Raw genomic sequence first — 18,640 nt, 5'->3', positions numbered from 1 at the left:
AAATTGCTCTGCCTCTTAACGCAACACCAGTATAAATTTTCTAGCAGAATGTCTTAACCACGGCTCTCACATGGTTATTGCTCCACCACATAACCTAGAGTACTCCTCAGGCTTTTAACCTGAGCATTGCTCTCCCAGGGAGCAAGCAGGCCAACTCAGGGTCAGACTGCATTACGTATAGTGCAAACAAACCGTGCTTTTGTGCAACATCTGCCTATAGTCTAGGCTCTGAACCTGTAATTATGATCATCTGTTATCTCAGCATAGCTTGAAAGCCTGAAAATCTGTCAGTAGTAACATCCAGAAATTACTATAAAAAACGTGAATCCAAATACATAGAATTCTTTTGCAATGAGGACTAGCACTCTCTACAGAAGAATTAGTATTCAGACATTCCATATATATAAAAAAATATAAAAAGAGCACATCTCAGTGCAATATCCCCAAAGCAAATCTGCATTCATTCACTTCCACTTCAACAGAGTATCAAAGACTCCTTTTTCTATTTTAGAAATGTATTTTACTATTCATGATTAGAGCAATTATCCAGCACCTTCTGTAAGCATCATCTCTGTTCACAGCAGTAAATGGGCACAAGAATTTCATGGTCCTGAGGGATATGGGTCCCTGAATTTTAGGAAAGCAAACTTCCAGCTCTTCAGGGAGTTGGTCAATAGGACCCGCTGGGAGACTGCCCTCAGGACAAGGGAGCAGAACAGAGCTGGCAGATCTTTAAGGACACTTTCCATAGAGCACAAGAGCTCTCAGTCCCCAAGTGTAAGAAATCAGGAAAGGAAGGCAAGAGGCCGGCATGGCTGAGTGGAGACCTGCTGGGCAAACTACAGGGCAAGATGGGAATGCACAGGCAGGGGAAGGAGGGAGAGGGATCCCGGGAAGAGTATGGGGACGCTGCCCAGTTGTGTAGGGATGAGGTCAAGAGGGCCAACATGCAGCTAGAGCTGAACTTGGCAAGGGATGCAAAGAAGGGCTTCTACAGGTATGTCAGCCAGAAAAGGAAGGTCAAAGAAAGCGTACCTCCCCTTGATGGGCAAGGCTGGCAGACTGGTAACAACGGATGAGGAGAAGGCTGAGGTACTGCATGACATCTTGCCTCAGTCTTCACTGGCAGTGTCCCTTCCCACACCTCTCGAGGTGATGCACAGCAAGACAGGGACTGGAGGAGCAAAGTCCCTCCCACTGTAAGAGAAGATCAGGTTCAAGACCACCTGAGGAACCTGAACATGCACAAGTCTATGGGACCTGACGAGATGCATCCCAGAGTCCTGAGGGAACTGGCTGATGTAGTTGCCAAGTCACTCTCCGCGGTATTTGGAAAGTCCTGGCAGCCAGGTGAAGCCCCTGGAGACAGGAAAAAGGGAAACATTGCATCTGTTTTTAGAAAGGACCACCCTGGGAACTACCGACCCGTCAGCCTCACCCTCTATGCCTGGGAAGATCCTGGAGCAGATCCTCCTAGAAGCTCTGCTAATGCACACAGAGGACAGGGAGGTGATTCGAGACAGCCAGCGTGGCTTCAGCAAGGGCAAGTCCTGCCTGACCAACCTAGTGGCCTTCTGTGATGGAGGGACCACATCAGTGGACAAGGGAAGAGCTACAGATGTCGTGTATCTGGACTTCTGTAAGGCCTTTGACGCAGTTCCACAGAACATTCTTCTCTCTAAATTGGAGAGATACGTATTTGATGGGTGGACTGTTAGGTGGATGAGGAATTGGTTGGATGGTTGCATCCAGAGGGTAGTGGTCAACGGCTCAATGTCCAGATGAGATCAGTGACAAGCGATGTCCCTCAGGGGCCTGTTTTGGGACCAGTACCATTTAATATCTTCATCAGTGACATAGACAGTGGGATCAAGGGCATCCTCAGCAAGTTTGCAGATGATTCCACACTGAGCAGTGCAGTTGACATGCCTGAGGGACGGGATGCCATCCAGAGGGACCTGGACAAGCTCGAGGAATGGGCTCAGGTGAACCTCATGAGGTTCTGCACAGGGTCCTGCACCTGTGTTGGGGCAACCCCCGGTATCAGCACAGGCTGGGGGTGAAGGGATGGAGAACAGCCCCATGGAGAAGCACTTGGGGGTATTGGTGGATGAAAAGCCAGACATGAGCCGGCAATGTGCACTTGCAGCCCAGAAGGTCAACCGTGTCCTGGGCTGCCCCCAAAGTCACGTGGCCAGCAGGACGAGGGAGGGGATTCTGCCCCTCTGCCCTGCTCTGGGGAGACCCCCCTGCAGTGCTGCGTCCAGCTCTGGAGCCCTCGGCACAGGAGAGACATGGACCTGCTGGAGCGGGGCCGGGAGGACAGGCTGGGAGAGCTGGGGGGGCTCAGCCTGGAGCAGAGAAGGGTCCGGGGAGACCTTACTGCAGCTGCCAGGGCTGAAAGGGGCTGATAGGAAAGATGGGGACAGACTTTTTAGCAGGGCCTGTTGCGATAGGACAAGGGGTAATGGTTTTAGACTAAAAGAGGAGAGATTTAGACTAGATATAAGGATGAAATTCTTCCCAGTGAGGGTGGTAAAACCCTGGCCCAGGTTGTCCAGAGAGGTGGTTGATGCCCCATCCCTGGGAAGATCCCAGGTCAGGTTGGACGGGGCTCTGAGCAACCTGATCTAGTTGGAGATGTCCCTGCTCATGGCAAGGGGGTTGGACTAGATGAGCTTTAAAGGTCCCTTCCAACCCAAACCATCCTGTGATCCTATGAATTTAGGTTTATTGTTTATTGCTTCAACAAACAAAAAAGTAAGAGTCACAGGCTAGAAAATTCCTCCTGTTCCCTAGGACCCACTGTGGTTCTGATGAAGCATACGGCTTCACCAAATTTCTAGTTAAAAGGGTGACAAATCTTAATTAATTTGGAGTAATGCAGAGGACAGGTTCACTTTCTACCTCTAGACGAGCTTTGTTTTCTTCAACACATGGCAGCCACATACAGCTTTAAGTTTCTAAAGTCAATACAAATAAGTCATTTAATGTGATCAGCGTCACGTAATCTGCAATTCCCCCTCTTCTGCAAGGGCCTCTGCATCCCATACTGGAGTCTATACCTCCAGGGTAGCTTACCATTTGGACGAACTCCTAGGAAAAGGTTTTGGCCTTCAGCACAAGAAAATATAAAGAGAACGTTCATTGGAAAGAACTGAGGCATCAAATCTGCTCTGGGAGAGTACTGACATTCACTTCATGACACTCTTCATTCAACTGCCAAAGCAGTGAATGAGCTAAAGACTTCAGGACTGCTTACTCCCTGCTACAGCTGGTAAAGCACAAAACAACTGACAAAGCTGGGCTCAGCGCTCTCAGCCTGGTGCTTACAGCCCCCAGACGCGCTTCTAGTGGGCCACTGCTGAAGGTGGCTTATACTTACTTGTGAGCATCAGGTTTTGCAGGACGTGGAGTTGACAACCTGTGAGTAGCAGGTTTTGCTGGATGAGGAGTTGACAGCAGTGGCTTGTACGCTGCAGCATGGACAAATGCGGGTGTCTTCATGGAAACTTCTAGGGAAAAGAAGTACTTGAGGAACTATTTTCCGAGTTCCTGCAGCAGGCAGTGCTGTAGCCACAGACAGAAGCCCAGCCAGCTTTCCACACGTCTGCTCCGGTGCCACACTGCCTGCGGTCAAGCTATGGTTCCACAGCACCCTGAACCAGCGCGACGGCTGGCTGCTTGCAATTCCACCCGCCCCACAGGCTGGTGTTTCCCTCACGCCAGGTCCAGCCCGTCAGCCCCCAGACAGGACCAGCAGGCTGGGCAGGGTGTAGGAACACACGCTTGGGGCCGGGCTGCAGGGGCTGATGGCTGGGTCTACTTAGGCTGCCAAGAAGCTGCAGCTTCTTTTCCCAGAGGGAACTTCAAAGTCTGCAATCTACCTCATTGCCATCTTGCTAAATCAGTGGCAAATTCTCCTGAACACAGGGCAACAAAAGCAGAGCACCCCATTACAAGGGTCAGCCTGTGAACATCTCCCATATTCACAGATTTTCAGAAATTCCCTCCAGCTAAGGCTAAGGCTGTAGCCAGTACCTCGCCTCTTCTTTGCCGTGACCTACCCATCCTAGTTTCTTCCAAGTCTAATCTGCATCCTCTAACTTCACTCTTGAACTTCTTCACTTCTTAACACGTGAGAGCAGGAAAGAAAACCTTAACAGAATCGAAATACCGAGCAGCTTCCCGTCTAGAAGAGGAGCGGTCACGGAGGGCTTCTTGCCTGCCAGTTTCCCTTGCAAGCAGAGTGCAGCCCAAGAATCCGGCATTTCTGGCAGTGGTGTCAACTTCACAACCCTCTGTAAAAGCTAGGACACCTGCCCCATTACAGAAGATGACAAGCCCAGGTACTAGAGGCCTCAGGTACTACTGAGAGTTAAACTCCACAACTCAAAGGGTCAGGAGTTTCTTGGAGAAAGCAGGGCTTGGGTGAACTACCATGCTTCCTTGCACTAGCTTCTTCTGAAGAATTATTTCTGTATGCTGGAGGGACAGGGAGCAGGATGCAGGGCAAGAGGCTAGCGATGCTGAGGTTTCCGAGGTCAGTTTTATGACAAGAGTGCGTAATTTTTCATCTTTTCTTCCTCTCCTTGTCCAACGAGACCTGTAAGATGCTACTCTCAACTGTTCCACCCTATCAGCAGAGATCTCTTCATCAAGACCTTTCCATCTCTTCATACAGCTGTGTTAAAGATAACCATATTAGCACACTATTGTAGACACCCTAAGACCACCTATAACTTTCCTTGTGGCAAAAGTGTACCAGTTCAACTGGTGTCTTTGTGCCTTCCACACATCGATATCCTCATTACAGCTGAATTTCCCCACAATGCCTCAAATCATGGCAACGGGATTCTTTTAGGATGTCCTTAGTTCAGTATTTTTATTTCAGGGTATACTGTACTTCAAAAGACTTTAAGACCAGTCCCAAAAGACACCACTAAAACACACTCCGGGCATTCTCAAACGTGGCCTGGATCAAAGAGAACTCAGTCTGATGTATATGTTCTTCCAAAAGGCTTAAGCACTCTTGGGGCAACAGCGCAGACCAATGCAGTGTCTAAAGAACTGTTCAGAAACTGACAATTCCTCTCCGCTCTCTGGAAAACCAGCCTACACTTTTGGTTAACTGGAAAGGAAATCTCTAGCTACATGTATAAAATATGGTGTTCTAAATTAGTTTTCAAGGCTGGAGTCACATAAATGGCTGTGGAAACAGCAGTTCAATGCTAAGACATTCAAAAGCATGAAGTTAGGAGTCAGGAAAGAAGGAAGCATAAAATGGATATCCCTATGTCACTGTATAAAATGGCTTTGCACTCAGTTTTGTCTATTTGTGTACCTCCATTATCTTCACCTCAAAAAGTACAAGATGATCTAAGTCCCTGAACCCCTAATGAGTGGCTAACAATCTGGCCCTGGGAATAGCAGCCAACAGCTTCCCCTGGACTGCCTGAAGGACTAAACAGTTAATAACGTTATTAACCCATGTTGCTCCTCAATCTATCAAGGGATAACAGGGAAAAATTTTCTCCAACTGCCTTCTGCTACTGCTGCAATAGTTTTCTTACCTTCACTCTCAGGGTCTTCAGCTTCATCCTCAGTAGAGTCTTCTTCCAGACCATCCAATTCTACCATGACAGCCTGGTCCTCTAGTTCATCTGCTTGTTCAACAGCTTCTTTTAATGGCTTCATCCCAGATTTTTCAGAGGAGGAAAAAGCATGAGAATGCCTGCCCAGACTTCCAGCTCCAACACCTTTGGCAATCTCACGTTCTAGAATTCCAAAACAGGAAAAAATACATTGCTGAAACAAGTATCATAGCACTCATAAGAATGAAACCCAGCTTTCCATTCCTGACAATGTTGCCATCTATTATATTGCTATCTTCAGTCATTAGCGTGTCAATAGACTAAGCTAGATAAGCTAAAGTACTGATGAATCCTCAACTTTTCCCTCTACTACATCTAAGTGTGCAGGTCACAGGAAAAAAATAGCACTTGGTAATGTAGAGAACCCCATGAGATTTGAGTGAAATTTTTATCTGAGCTCCTTTTAAATGAATTTCCTTTAATAAGAACTTTTATCTCAAAAGAAGTTTTACCAAAGCCTTAGTGCAGCATCTTGAACACAGACGACAGAGCAATTCAGGAAAAGTAACTTGGGAGATCCTGATCTGCCAACACACTCACATGGTCTCCAAATTTTATCAGTCTTTGCCTGATTCTGGAACTTCCACTGGGAAATTTTAACTAAAGATGCCTTCTGCAATTATATATTTCTAAACACTATTGCCAATGCAGTTGTGGTTTCCATTTGAGCAGAATGCAGTCTTTCAGCTTAAAATGTCAAAATTAGTTTGATATTTTCCCAGTATTTAGCCCAGATTCCAGAATGCAAAGAGTTAACAAGTCTCTCTCCCAGCATCAATGCCAATAATGCAGCTTGAGAAGTCTTTGGCATCAGAGAGAGTCTTCAGTATTGGACGTTGTCCTCACCAGCCCTGCGAAAGCCTTGGTGTTCAACACTGCCTTCTGCTATTCCCTTTCCTTCTGAAGGGGCCTTTTCTGCTTCAACTCTGGCATCCTGTCCTGTAGCTATCTGCCATTCTGCTTTTTTGGTCAGCTTCTTCTCGAAATGTTCAGAATATCCAGCATTTACACGATGCTCTGCAGCTAAAATAGGAAATTCTATCATCAGTCTTGCCTACAAAAAAAACCCCAAATCAACCACCAGCATACAGTTTAACAACCACCAAAATTTACTCATAACTCAGCCATAGCCATAAGCTACAAATAAGGGAAGCAGATGCAGTTCCCTTCCAAAAGTTTACAGCTGAGAAATGCACAACTTTTCCTGCCTTTGCTCTACAGTCACCTAATTACATCAGATCCCAATGAAGGAATTTTCCTTATCAGTAAGCAGAGCTCCTCCACATATGCCATCTCTACATCTATTCTCACTTCTGGTGATTGTGTGAAAGATCAATTTATTTTCCTTCAAGTCTAACAGTACATGGAGTTTGTGCTCAGATTCTCCTCCCCATTTCCTCATTTTTTCTGAATAAACAATTCTGGAAGAGATATGCTGCACTACAACAAGGAGAGCACCTAGCAGTTGTTTTAATCACCCTAGCAGGCAGGGTAAGGAGAAATAAATGGACACATGATGTGCATGTCTTTAAAAACTTCAACTACTGAAGGAGCTACTGAGGAGTACTTAAGCACTGCTCTTCCCTACATACTGGAACTATAGTTGACACGTCTGTTACCATGCAGCTCAGTTCCAGCAGAAACCCACGCAGGTAATTATTCGGAGAAATCTTACTGGGAACTCTCATAGTACTGTCACTCGCTGAAGGGTTCAGAAATCTTGGCTGAGCCCAAAACCAGAAGCCATAAAAGTGGATTTTTACCATCCTCTCCAGTGACTGGAAGGTTTCACACTCAAAAGTACAAGTGTCAAGGCCTTGGGAGCCTCAAGCCCCAGCGAAGGTGATACGGACATTTGGCCAAAGGTGGTGCAAAAATCAGTAATACCAATCTCACTAACCAGAATATTGGGCTCCCTACACCAATGCAGAGCAAAATCTTGCCTAAAGTTAAGAGAAATATTAACCAGCTTTGTGGCGAGAAGACAAAAGCTCAACTCTACATTAAGACTGCCTAAGGCAGACAGGCACCAGTGAGTCTCCCACACTACCGGCCCCTTGCTGGGATGCAGTACTTTAACAGTGGAGTACCGGATGCTATTGACACGTTCACGTCTTCATTTTTACTGATTTCTTCACCTGTTGCTAGCAGCAGTACCTCCTGTAGTTTGGTATAACCTGCCAGTGCTCGTTGCTCCTCTCTAGTTCCTGCACTGAGAGATGAGGGAGCTGTTTGTTTCAATTCGATTGCTGAATCACCTCCTCCATGCTGCTCAAGGCTTTTCTTTTTAAACTTCTTATACCTCACTCTCACAGTAATTGTCTTTTTTCCAGGCTAAGCAGTCCTTATCTTTAGTCATTCAATGTACAGAAACTGCTCCATAGATTTGATTAATGGTAAAACTCTTTTTCTCTGTACCTTCTCTAGTTCCATTAAATCTATTTAGAGATGGAGAGGTTAGAACTGCACGCAGTGTTCAAAAGGTGAGCATGACAATCGTTTCTGTTAGTAGCACAGTGACATTTTGTCATCTCCTCCTTTCATAATAATTTTTACATGTTATTTGCTCTTATGACCATCCCCCAAGCTTTGAGATGCTGTTCACAGAACTATAACAATTCTGAGGTGACTTTCATTGGTCTCAAGAGTCACATCCCATTTAAACTTCACACTCCACAGGTACACCCAAGTAAAACTGTAACATGACAAAAGAATCAAGAAAGATTACAGGATGCCAACCTTACGCAACTGTAAATTTAGAGGTGTGGAATATCTACTACCTTAACGACCTACTCTAAAAGAACTGTTTACAACAGAAGTCTGTATTAACCAGATAAAAATGCAACATAACGCATTTCGCTGCTGCACCTAGTATGTGTAAGCAATTACTTGTGGGGACTGCAAGTATTCAGTTTAAAGTTCTAATAACAAAACTGTTGGTGCTATAGACTGTGCAGTTTCCATACTCCCATAAGGTAATTCATGTGAAACTTGAGACGTAATTAAGCGTAGAGAACGCTAAACCCACGTGGCAATGGTTGCCTCTCATTCCCAGACACTGGCAAAGGAACAGTGGGAAAGACTTAAAAAGGATTCTAAACTGGAGTCCGGAAAATGAAATTCAACAACACACAGGAATTTGTGCCCACACATACCCCAAAGCTTTATATAACGATGGGATAACTCCTGCCACCCTCAGCATCTGTGCAGTTTTTACCATCTTATTCTAAAGCAAAAGGATTTCAGAGAAAACTGAGAAGGTGCCTGTGAAAGCAGGCAACTTGCATGATTTGCTCTCTTCCAGAAAAAAGGAGGTGTTAAGGCCCCACCTACAAGTGACAATCTTTATTACTTAAGGGAGAGCAACCTTCAAGCCCTTGCCTTAAGAGAAAAAGATGCTGGTTAGTACTGGAGAAAGATAATGGCCAACATGGCTTAAATAAATATAGTAAACCATTAAAATGTATGCGAACAAAACGTGTGATTAGCCAGACATATTCCTTGCCAAGAGGGAGCTATTCATCTTTCCTATGGGAAGATGAGCAGTACTATGGACCTACCAAAAAAGTATGGACCTTTATTCCATTTGCAGTCACTGTGAACAAAGCAAATACTGACAAGGAAGCACATGAGCAAGTCACAGCCTACTTTTAGAAAGCTCGTCTAGAAATGCTCAGTGTCTCTAACATGACTTGAATTAAATCATCTCCAGCATCTACTGCACAATAAAGTCTTATTTTACTCTGAAAATCACCTGAAAAACTCTTGGTTTTAAACAAAGTACTCCAGTCCCTTGCAACACTGAAAGCACTGCTTACCCTCTCTGAAAATCTCTTCCTGTTCCACTTCGTTCACTGTATTAGCCATCTCTTCTTCTGTATCGCTTACATCTAGGTCTTCAATTATATAGGACACAACTTCTCTCAAAGACATGCTGAAAGATCTCTTAGGCTTTAGAGTGACTGGGGATCCCAAACATTTACTTGAACTTCTGGACGACAAAGAGGAGCTCCATCTATTAACTGCTAGAAATTGAGAGCATTAATGTGCCCCAGTATATTTTTAAACTTTCTTTTAGCTTTTGTGAGAAGTAAAAAAACAACCAAGCAAAGAGAGGAATACCCACAAGAAAGAGCTTAGGAAGTCACGTTGTATCTTAAGAACCAGTTGGAAAAGTCCTTGCAACTATTTTTCAGTTCACACTGAGAAGCAACAATGACATCAGCTACCTTTGGTAAAAGAGCAGAACCATGTAACCATTAACTTCTGACATTAATGCCTTACAAACTCCAGCACCTTTCAGATGTGCTCTCACTGCCCCCCTCCTCTTCCTCTCATTTGATCAAGTCCCCTGTTCCATGTCCTCCACATGTCTCGCCACATTATCTGTTTCCCCTGAAAGTGCCTACCACTAGGCTCTTCAGAGCAACTCATCTTTTTTTCTGTTCATCCCTTGTCCTTTGAAAACAACTTTTCCCACAAAGCTTGCCACAGACAACTCTCCAGAAGCAAAGTATGGTGCGACAGTTCACCAGGCATTAATTTCTAAGCTTTCCATGGCAAGAACTCCTCTCCTGCCTTGAACAGTACTGAACACACCAACCATCCTTCCAATATCATTTCCGTGGTCCTTTTGACAAAGAATCATAAAAAAACCTAAATGAAACTTTACCTGTCCATACTTCATGGAAAGCATAAGGAGTTTTGACCGAAGAACTGCACAAAGCTATTTGCTGCAGCAGATCCTGTCCTGGCTAGCTGCCCCAGGGTCACGAAGCAGAACGTTTTAGGCTTACAACCATGCCTTGGGGCCTGAGGAAAATGTACTCCCATTTACACAGCCAGGATAAGGTATTTACAGGGAAATTAATGCAGGAGAGAGATATCAGACACCAGGGAAAAACTAGCAAGTGATAGGACCTGCAAAGCATTGGTGACTAGGGAGGTGACTACCTCTGGCAAGGGATTTTTAAGGCCCTGGAGACAGAGAGGCGGTTAGCTGTGACAGATAAATGACCCTACTAAGGTAAAAATCTAGACTAGTAACCTCCTGAGACTCCTTCTAACTCTGTCTACAGCTCCTACACATTGTCTCCTTATCTTACCATATTTGTGACCAATTTACGGTGTCCACTTCCAGGCTCCCTTATACAAGGGAGATGGACATACTGGAGAGAGTCCAGCAAAGAGCCACCAGGACAACTAATGGACTGGAGCATCTCTCAGTGTGGGATCTCATCAATATATGCAAGTATCTGAAGGGAGGATGTAAAGCAGACAGAGCCAGGCTCTTTTTAGTGGTGCCCAGTGCCAGGAGAAGAGGCAACGGGCACAGACTGAAACACAGGAGACTCTGAACATAAGGAAACACTTTTTCACTGTGAGCACTGAACAGGTTGCCCAGAGTGTGCAGTCTCCATCCTTGGAGACACGTAAAAGCTGCCTGGACACGGCCCTGGGCAACCTGCTCTAGGCAGAGGGGCTGGAGAAGATGACCTCCAGAGGTCCCTTCCTACCTCAACCACTCTGTGATTTCCTATCTGCTAAGCCCAAAGTCCTAACCCATAGTACTCACTACCAACCACCACCCTCTTCTGAAACAGAAAACTGTTCCATGGGGTTACCCTGCTGGGAATGATCCTGTTTATCTTCTTGCTGGTTTGGGGGTGTTTTTGGAAACACACAAGTCATTCCGTCAGCATGCTCACGATCAAGGATTAAGTCCTCAGCGTATCTTTGGGTCCTTCCCTCATTTGTGTCCCCACTGGATACCACGCCCACCAGCCTTGCTTCCTCTTGAGCTGGATCAGAAATCTTGCTTCTCTGTGCTGAAGTTTTTGAATCCGATAGTGGTGGTTCAAGAGCAGAAGGCTTATTTTGGCTCTGTTCATCAAACTGAGGCTGAACAAAGAGCTCCGTGTTACTCAGCATGATTTCCGCATCACTTGTCAGCGTGGCTACTCGAATCCCAGATGCTGTTCGTGAGTCCACAAGATAATTCTGTGCTGTTTAGAAAGTTTTAAAACAAGTTTTATGTGAAAAACTGTTCAAGGTCATATAGACACACATTTATTACCAGGACTTGCATAATTCAAAATTTAAGTCATTCAACCAAATTTTATTTATCCTCCACAGATCAAACACTGGAACTGTATCACCGCACTTCAGTGTCCCTAACTCTCCCTACCAAACCATCTCCCCAATACCCACAGTTATGAACACGATCCCAAACGATTCCTGTGGTATAAATTCACCAAACTGGAAGGAGCACATATTTAAGTGCATGGAATCAAAGCAACTACAGATGCAGAGCCTCATTCTAATCTTGCCTCCCCAACTACACTGGATTTCTGTGAACATGCTAGTAGCCTTTACATCGTAAAAGAGAGACCACTCTTCAGTAACTGCTTCTAAAAAATCACCTTATATAACGCCCTCCCTCCCGAAACAGAAGTAACGATGCAAAAGAAACCTTTTCTCTTCCGCATGTTCTGTTCCACTCCGCCTTCAAAAGCTTCCATGTCAATAGCTTTGCGATTTTTCGGCCTCCGGAGTAAGCCTCTCTTTTCAGTAGCATCTGGTGGGATCAAGGAACCAAGAGACATGCGAAGAGATCTGTAAAAAGAGGAGGGAAGAAATAATTTTCCAAACTTCCACACTCACCTTTTACCCTCAGATTACGCACATGCTGCCAGGAACAGTGAGACATTTCACAAATCCCTTAGCTAGAAGGAATTTCCCAAAAAAAAAGCTTGAAGATTACATGCCAGTCTACCTTAAACAAATAGTTTAACTTCATGATGTCACCTAACATCAGGATATGTATCACAGAGATCTCCTGATCTCTGTTATCAGGACTGTTTTACAGTGTCCTGATCCGGTGTGCAGAGTCCTGATCTCTGTGATCAGACTGTTTTACAACCTCCTACCTTGAGAGGGCTGCAACGATATAGCTGACAAAAGGTTCAGGAATTTTTAAAATTTTAAGTAAGAAAAAAAGGGAAAACAAAAGTTTGAGAGTAAAGACATCCTCTAGATGACGGCAGGGTTGTAGGAGGACTTCAGAACAAGTCCAAGAAACCGCTCATAGTATCAGTATTCTCAGTAAAGTAGAGCTACCAACACACTGTTAACTTTTTTGAGGATGGGAGACTACAGGCAACAGCTGCAGCAAAAAAGGTGAAATTGCTAACCATGACTAGGTTCATTAGCAAAGTATCACAGAACCTTTGAGATGGGAGTGACCTTTAAAGGTCATCTAGTACACAGGCAGCTCAGGAAAATGTCTTTGACTTGCTAAAAAGCCTTTAAAATCCGGGAAAGTTGGACTAAAGACTGCATAGATGCAACTGATGTGAAGAGTCAAATTAATGGGCAGAGATAATATTCTAAGGTATATTGTGTACTGATTTATTGTTGGAAACATGAGAATTAAAGGAAAAAAGGAATGATCCTCACAAGTAAAAAGAGGAGCAATAGTAGCAATACAAGCTCAACCAAGCTGGGCATAGAGTGCAAAGCCACGATTTCTGAAAATCACAAGGTATGTGGTGTAAGACCTTCAAATTCCATCACCAGAGTAGGAGAGGATTGTGTTAGTAATAACAGAGGTCTTAATCACGAACCCAGGTATCTGCACAGTTCTTCACAACTACAGAGGTGATGAATCAAGGCAGCAACAGTTAGGGCAGCCAGAAGTTAAGACATTTTAGTTTAAACTCACTGAGCCAAAGCACTGCTGTCCAACGTTGACTGAGCTAGAAAAAGATTTGTGACACGTTAGTTGAGAAAGTACTCTAGCTGAGAAATTACCCTCTACACAACAGACTACAGAACACCCCAAAGATCTTCCTCTTTCTATAGTTTATGCTATAATCCTCAAAAGTTACGTTTTCGTGAGAACAGGATTGGATGACAGGCTCACATTACAATTTCTTGTCTGCGTTTCGAAACTGCATATTAGAATTCTAATAAGCAATTTCTGAAAGGCCAACAAAACAGTTATTTCAAAGATAATTTAATATGGCACATGCCCTCACATTCAATAATGTTAATCTTACCACATTAATAGTGAGATGCTAGGCTAGGGCCTCAGTCACAACCACCCTTCAGCAACCCAAACCAAACATTAAAGCTTTAGAAGTACAGGTAACTACTCCACAGATTGTTGGGGAAGCTGTAACTCAAACCGGTTCTACTCCCAAAGTCCCCAAAATCCAGAAGCAGGTCTGGAGAGCAGTGACATAATCATGCTCATTCTAGAACATACTAGAGCACATCCCCTCTGCTTTTACAGAGCTGCTGGCATCTTAGCAGGGCATGCTCAGACCAGGCACCAGGCTAAAGAAAGACAAGTTTATTTTTTTGACCACAGGCGAGTTAAGGTGGGATTCAGCTCCAAATTAAAATATCCAAACACAGGTATCTATGTTCCCATTATAGTCAAACATGACTAATCAAATGGAGGCATCTACTTTAGGGTGAGCTGAATCACCTGCCATACTCCACCGACTAGATCTCCCGCAAACTTTAGGAGGACTCCAGTTACCTAGCGTACACATGGCCACAGATCGTCCGTAATTTGGAGCTGAGACATCGGTGTCTGTAATTTGGGGCTGAACCCCACCCTTGAATTCTAATCCAGTTGCTACTGCTAGTAGGATATGTAAACCAAGGTGAGGTGTTTTATCTGCCCCTGTTAAATTGCATCTAAAATGAAAGTTCTATTTACCAAATTCGCAAATTTATGTTTAAAGGGAAGACTTATTCCAATATAAAACATTATTTATTTTACAAAACTGCAACATCCTTTTTCCTCAAGCAAGAACTTTGTAACTTATTTGATATAATTGCAACGAAAAGTATGCAGCTTGTTGTATTTTCAAGTTTCTGGAATTGAAGGGAAGACAGGGATTGCTTCCTTTGGAGACGCTTCAAAACTCAAAGAGCACCAAGTTGGAAAAACAGTCAAGAAATTACACACAGTCAGGGCAGAGCCTGTAACTTGGCTCAAAAAGGCATATTTTAAATTTGATAGGAGGGGCTTTTACCTTCTCCGCTAACCCCTTTGCACAAGATACTACAATCTTGCTTCCAAGCATACAACTGCCCAGCTAAGAAGTTACTAAGGACTAAACTGCAGCAGATGAACATCAGTTGACAGCAAATGCAGTGCTGAACACGGCGATTTTTGACCGCGGCCTTACCTTCGTTCTGGGGAAGTCGTTTGTCTGCTGCTCTCTCGAATTCAGAAATGCTGAATTTCTTTCTCTTCTTAGTCATACGGAATGCAGTGATAGATGTGTCCTCAGGAACAAGGTCTGGCAGTTGCATTTCCAGCCTACCAATACAAACCAAGCCTTTAACAAAGGACAATGTTATCATGTAGCTACTCCAAAAAAGTCCCTGTAACGTTGCTGAAAAGTAAGTTAAAATTATTTGTCCTTGCTGCAGCAGAAGCACAGAACTAATCAGTCATTAGCTCAGCAAATGCAGGAACATGTCATTCCCTCCTATTAAGGAGATTTCACAAAGAGAATCAAAACTCAAGTGTATATTCAAAACAACAGGGCTGAGAAAGGTCAGGCTAGAGTAGAAGCTTGGACTTCCAAGAAGCTCCATAGCTCTCTTCTCCTAACAGCACACAGGAGCAATTACTTTGTCAATTGTTACAGTGTAAAGGAAAAGCCATCATCATAGAACGACATTAGGTCTCACAAAGCACATTGGTACATGGAATAGACATGCAATATCCCCACCAGGCACTGGATCAGATCAAAAAAAAGACTTAAAATGAAAAAAAAAAAAAATTTTGTTAAAGTCTATACATCTTTAACCTCAACAACCAGATAACACACAAAATATAAAACGCTGCGAAGATCCAACCATCTGACCTTTTCATTTAAGACAGACCAATGAGAAGCACATTTGGAGCTGTCCAAGAACTACAACAAGCAAAAATCAAGAAGGAATTAAAATAATACTTCTCATCATCCTGAATTTAAAAAAAAAAACAAACCCCCAAAACAAGCTACCACACCTAACAGGAAACTCTGATTTCTCTTCCTCTATTAAAAAACATAAATACAGAAAGCTTACCTAATATTTTAGATGACCTGTTTAAGGTTACTTATAGTTGATGCAAAATGTTTAGTTATAAAAGACAAAACACAGGAAATCACATTATTTAGAACGGTCTCTTTTGCAGTAAAGCAAAAATACACCAAAGTCTTGTGACAAAACTGGCTAAAGCAAATTAAGACCTGCCACCACTACTGGTTTTCTTCTATTTTGTAACAACATGGTAGGAAACAAACCACACTTCAGCCTCTCGGGCAGGCCTACTGACTTAAAATATTAATGGAAGCTAAACATGAATAAAAGCAGCTGAGCCTCAAGCAAACCTCACCTCCAAACCACTCTAAAGGGAGGCAGTGACCCCTAGCAGCCCAAAACAAGGACAACCACAAAGCAGCAACACCATAAAAAGCCACAGCAGCCGCTATTCTGAACACAAGACACAGCAGTCACTCATGACACGTGGGCATCGTCAGCACATGGCCTGTAGCCTCAGCGAGATCCAAGAACTTCTATTTTAGTACGTCACACAACTAAGAAAAGTAGGCTGCCATCAGGAGACTTATTGTATCCAACGCTTTCCGCTACAAAAAGATACTAAAAGTCTGCATTTACGAAGAGGGGCCAAGCACAAACCTGCAGTATTTACTATTCAGTCCCTCAGCCCCAGTGATTCCTATTTTTAGAGCTGGAGACGTATTTCTGAATATCCCATTGTTTGAATGCAATTCTGATCACTGAAACCAGTAGTAAAGAAATCCTGCCCCCCAATCCCATGGTCGCTGTACCTGGTAGTGTAAAACAATTAAAATTAAAATTTAAAAAACATTATTTACGTGCTGGAAATCCTCTTAGACGGGAGCTCTGATCGAGCCTCTTCTGTTTCTTCATGGTTAGATATCTGAGGTGCCAGAGGTGAAACTTGTTGTTCTGCCAACAAACCAAAATATTTCCTTTTCACAGTTCAACCCAGCAAGAATGCAAAAATGCAGCAGTGTCAAATATACACTACAAATTACATTTATTAACGGGTTAAAATAAAGACCTGGTGAAAATTATTTGTGTTCTACTCCTAGGAAGGCTTGCACGTACAATGACAAAGCCAAGAATGACAAACGGGGCTCCAGGTACCAGAGCTGAGCTGAAGTTTGCAGCGGTGCGTGCCTCTCGAATTTACACACACTCCTACAGCTAAAGGCGGCACAAGGATCACATGCTTGCTCATCAGGATAAGAAGACTGACTGAGGAGGATTTTCAAGAATATGATTTCATCAATAGAGACGGTCTTTGAGACAGAGCTGTATCACATCACCTCGTTCTGCTGCCACTGCTGCGATTACTCATGTAAAGTCACACAGTGGTCTGCATTTCTGTTCCACATAACAGGGTAAGAATAACAGGCTACGGGAGAACACCTCCTATCCTCAACTCCGTCAAAATATTGTCTTTCTGTTCTGTTTTCCTGAAAAAAATATACTTACGGGTCCGGATGATTCTCTTGAGCATCATCCGTGGCGTGTCATTGTCAAGACCAGGAAACACAGTCGGTCTCTGCTTCAGCAAGGTGCTTCTGCCAGAATTCTTCTCCTTTCCTGAATCAGACACAGTCTAAAGAGAGAAATCAGACATGCAATTCAAAAATCATATTTTCATCATCAAAGATCACAGAATCACTAAAGTTGGAAAGGACCTTCAAGATCATCAAGTCCAACCATTAATCCAGCGCCACCATGTTCCCTAAACCATGTCTTGAAGCACCACATCCACACATTTTTTGAACACTTCCAGAGATGGTGACTCCACCACCTCCCTGGGCAGCTTGTGCCAATGCTTGACCACCCTCTCGGTGAAGAAATTTTTCCTAATATCCAGCCTAAACTTCCCCTGGCGCAACTTGAGGCCATTTCCTCTCATCCTATCGCTGGTTACTTGGGAGAAGAGACAAGCACCCTCGTCGCCACAACCCCCTTTCAGGTAGTTGTAGAGAGCGATAAGGTCTCCCCTCAGCCTCCTCTTCTCCAGACTGAAGTTCCCCAAGACTGAAGAACCCCAGTTCCCTCAGCCACTCCTCATCAGACTTGTGCTCCAGACCCCTAACCAGCTCCGTTGCCCTTCTTTGGACACACCCCTCAACATCCTTCTTGTAGTGAGGGGCCCAAAACTGAACACAGGATTCAAGGTGCAGCCTGACCAGTGCCGAGCACAGGGGCACTATCACTGCCCTGCTCCTGCTGGCCACACTATTTCTGATACAGGCCAGGACGCTGTTGGCTTTCTTGGCCACCTGGGCACACTGCCGGCTCATGTTCAGCTGGCTGTCAACCAGCACCCCCAGGTCCTTTTCTGCCGGGCAGCTCTCCAGCCACTCCTCCCCAAGCCTGTAGCGTTGCCTGGGGTAGATGCATGGGGTAAGATGAACCTTAACATCAAAAGCTTTCATCATCTGTCTCCTAATAAAAACCTAAGCTAGCTAACATGAAACATTTTCCAAACTCCCCAAAAGAAATCGTGCACATTTGCTTTTTAACAATGCTGGCACTTCATTTTTGGGTGGAAGACAATTCACAAGGCTATAACATGGAGGCGGGTTTCAATGCACAATTCTCATCGTGGACAAAAGCCTGAGGGACTTGAGAGCACAGTCCATGGCCCTTCGTCCCTCACAGCCCTGACCTAAAACAACCCAAAAAGGGGAAAGAAAAACATAACCCAGCTGGAAGGCTGCAACGGCCCTGACTATTCGGCGAGCACGAGATTCAGGGGTTTCGCCCCGTTTCCGACATCTAGAGGCGAGCAAAGGGGCAAGGGAGCGTCCTTTGCTCCCCGGTCCCTGCCCCAGGGGCCTCATTTCTCCCTCGCACCGCGCGGGAACGGGCGGGCAGCGCCGGGCGGCCCCGGCGGAACGGCC

General features: G+C 44.5%; 1 protein-coding gene across 1 annotated transcript; it reads right to left on the bottom strand.

Annotated features, from left to right (window-relative positions):
- Nucleotides 1–3,385: 3,385 nt before the first annotated feature.
- On the bottom strand, nt 3,386–17,238 carry CENPT (centromere protein T; the record flags this gene model as incomplete). Its single annotated transcript, XM_010296752.1, has 10 exons — nt 17,214–17,238; nt 16,568–16,661; nt 14,861–14,994; nt 13,378–13,411; nt 12,127–12,269; nt 11,240–11,659; nt 9,473–9,679; nt 6,501–6,677; nt 5,574–5,777; nt 3,386–3,515 (listed from the first exon to the last, which is right to left on the bottom strand). Coding segments are annotated over exons 1-10 (1,568 nt in total), but the record flags the coding sequence as incomplete, so codon positions are not given.
- Nucleotides 17,239–18,640: the final 1,402 nt, after the last annotated feature.

The sequence above is a fragment of the Phaethon lepturus genome, unplaced genomic scaffold (genome assembly GCF_000687285.1).
Source record: "Phaethon lepturus isolate BGI_N335 unplaced genomic scaffold, ASM68728v1 scaffold9691, whole genome shotgun sequence".
Lineage (NCBI taxonomy): Eukaryota > Metazoa > Chordata > Aves > Phaethontiformes > Phaethontidae > Phaethon > Phaethon lepturus.
This window is presented reverse-complemented; position numbering and strand designations above follow the sequence as displayed.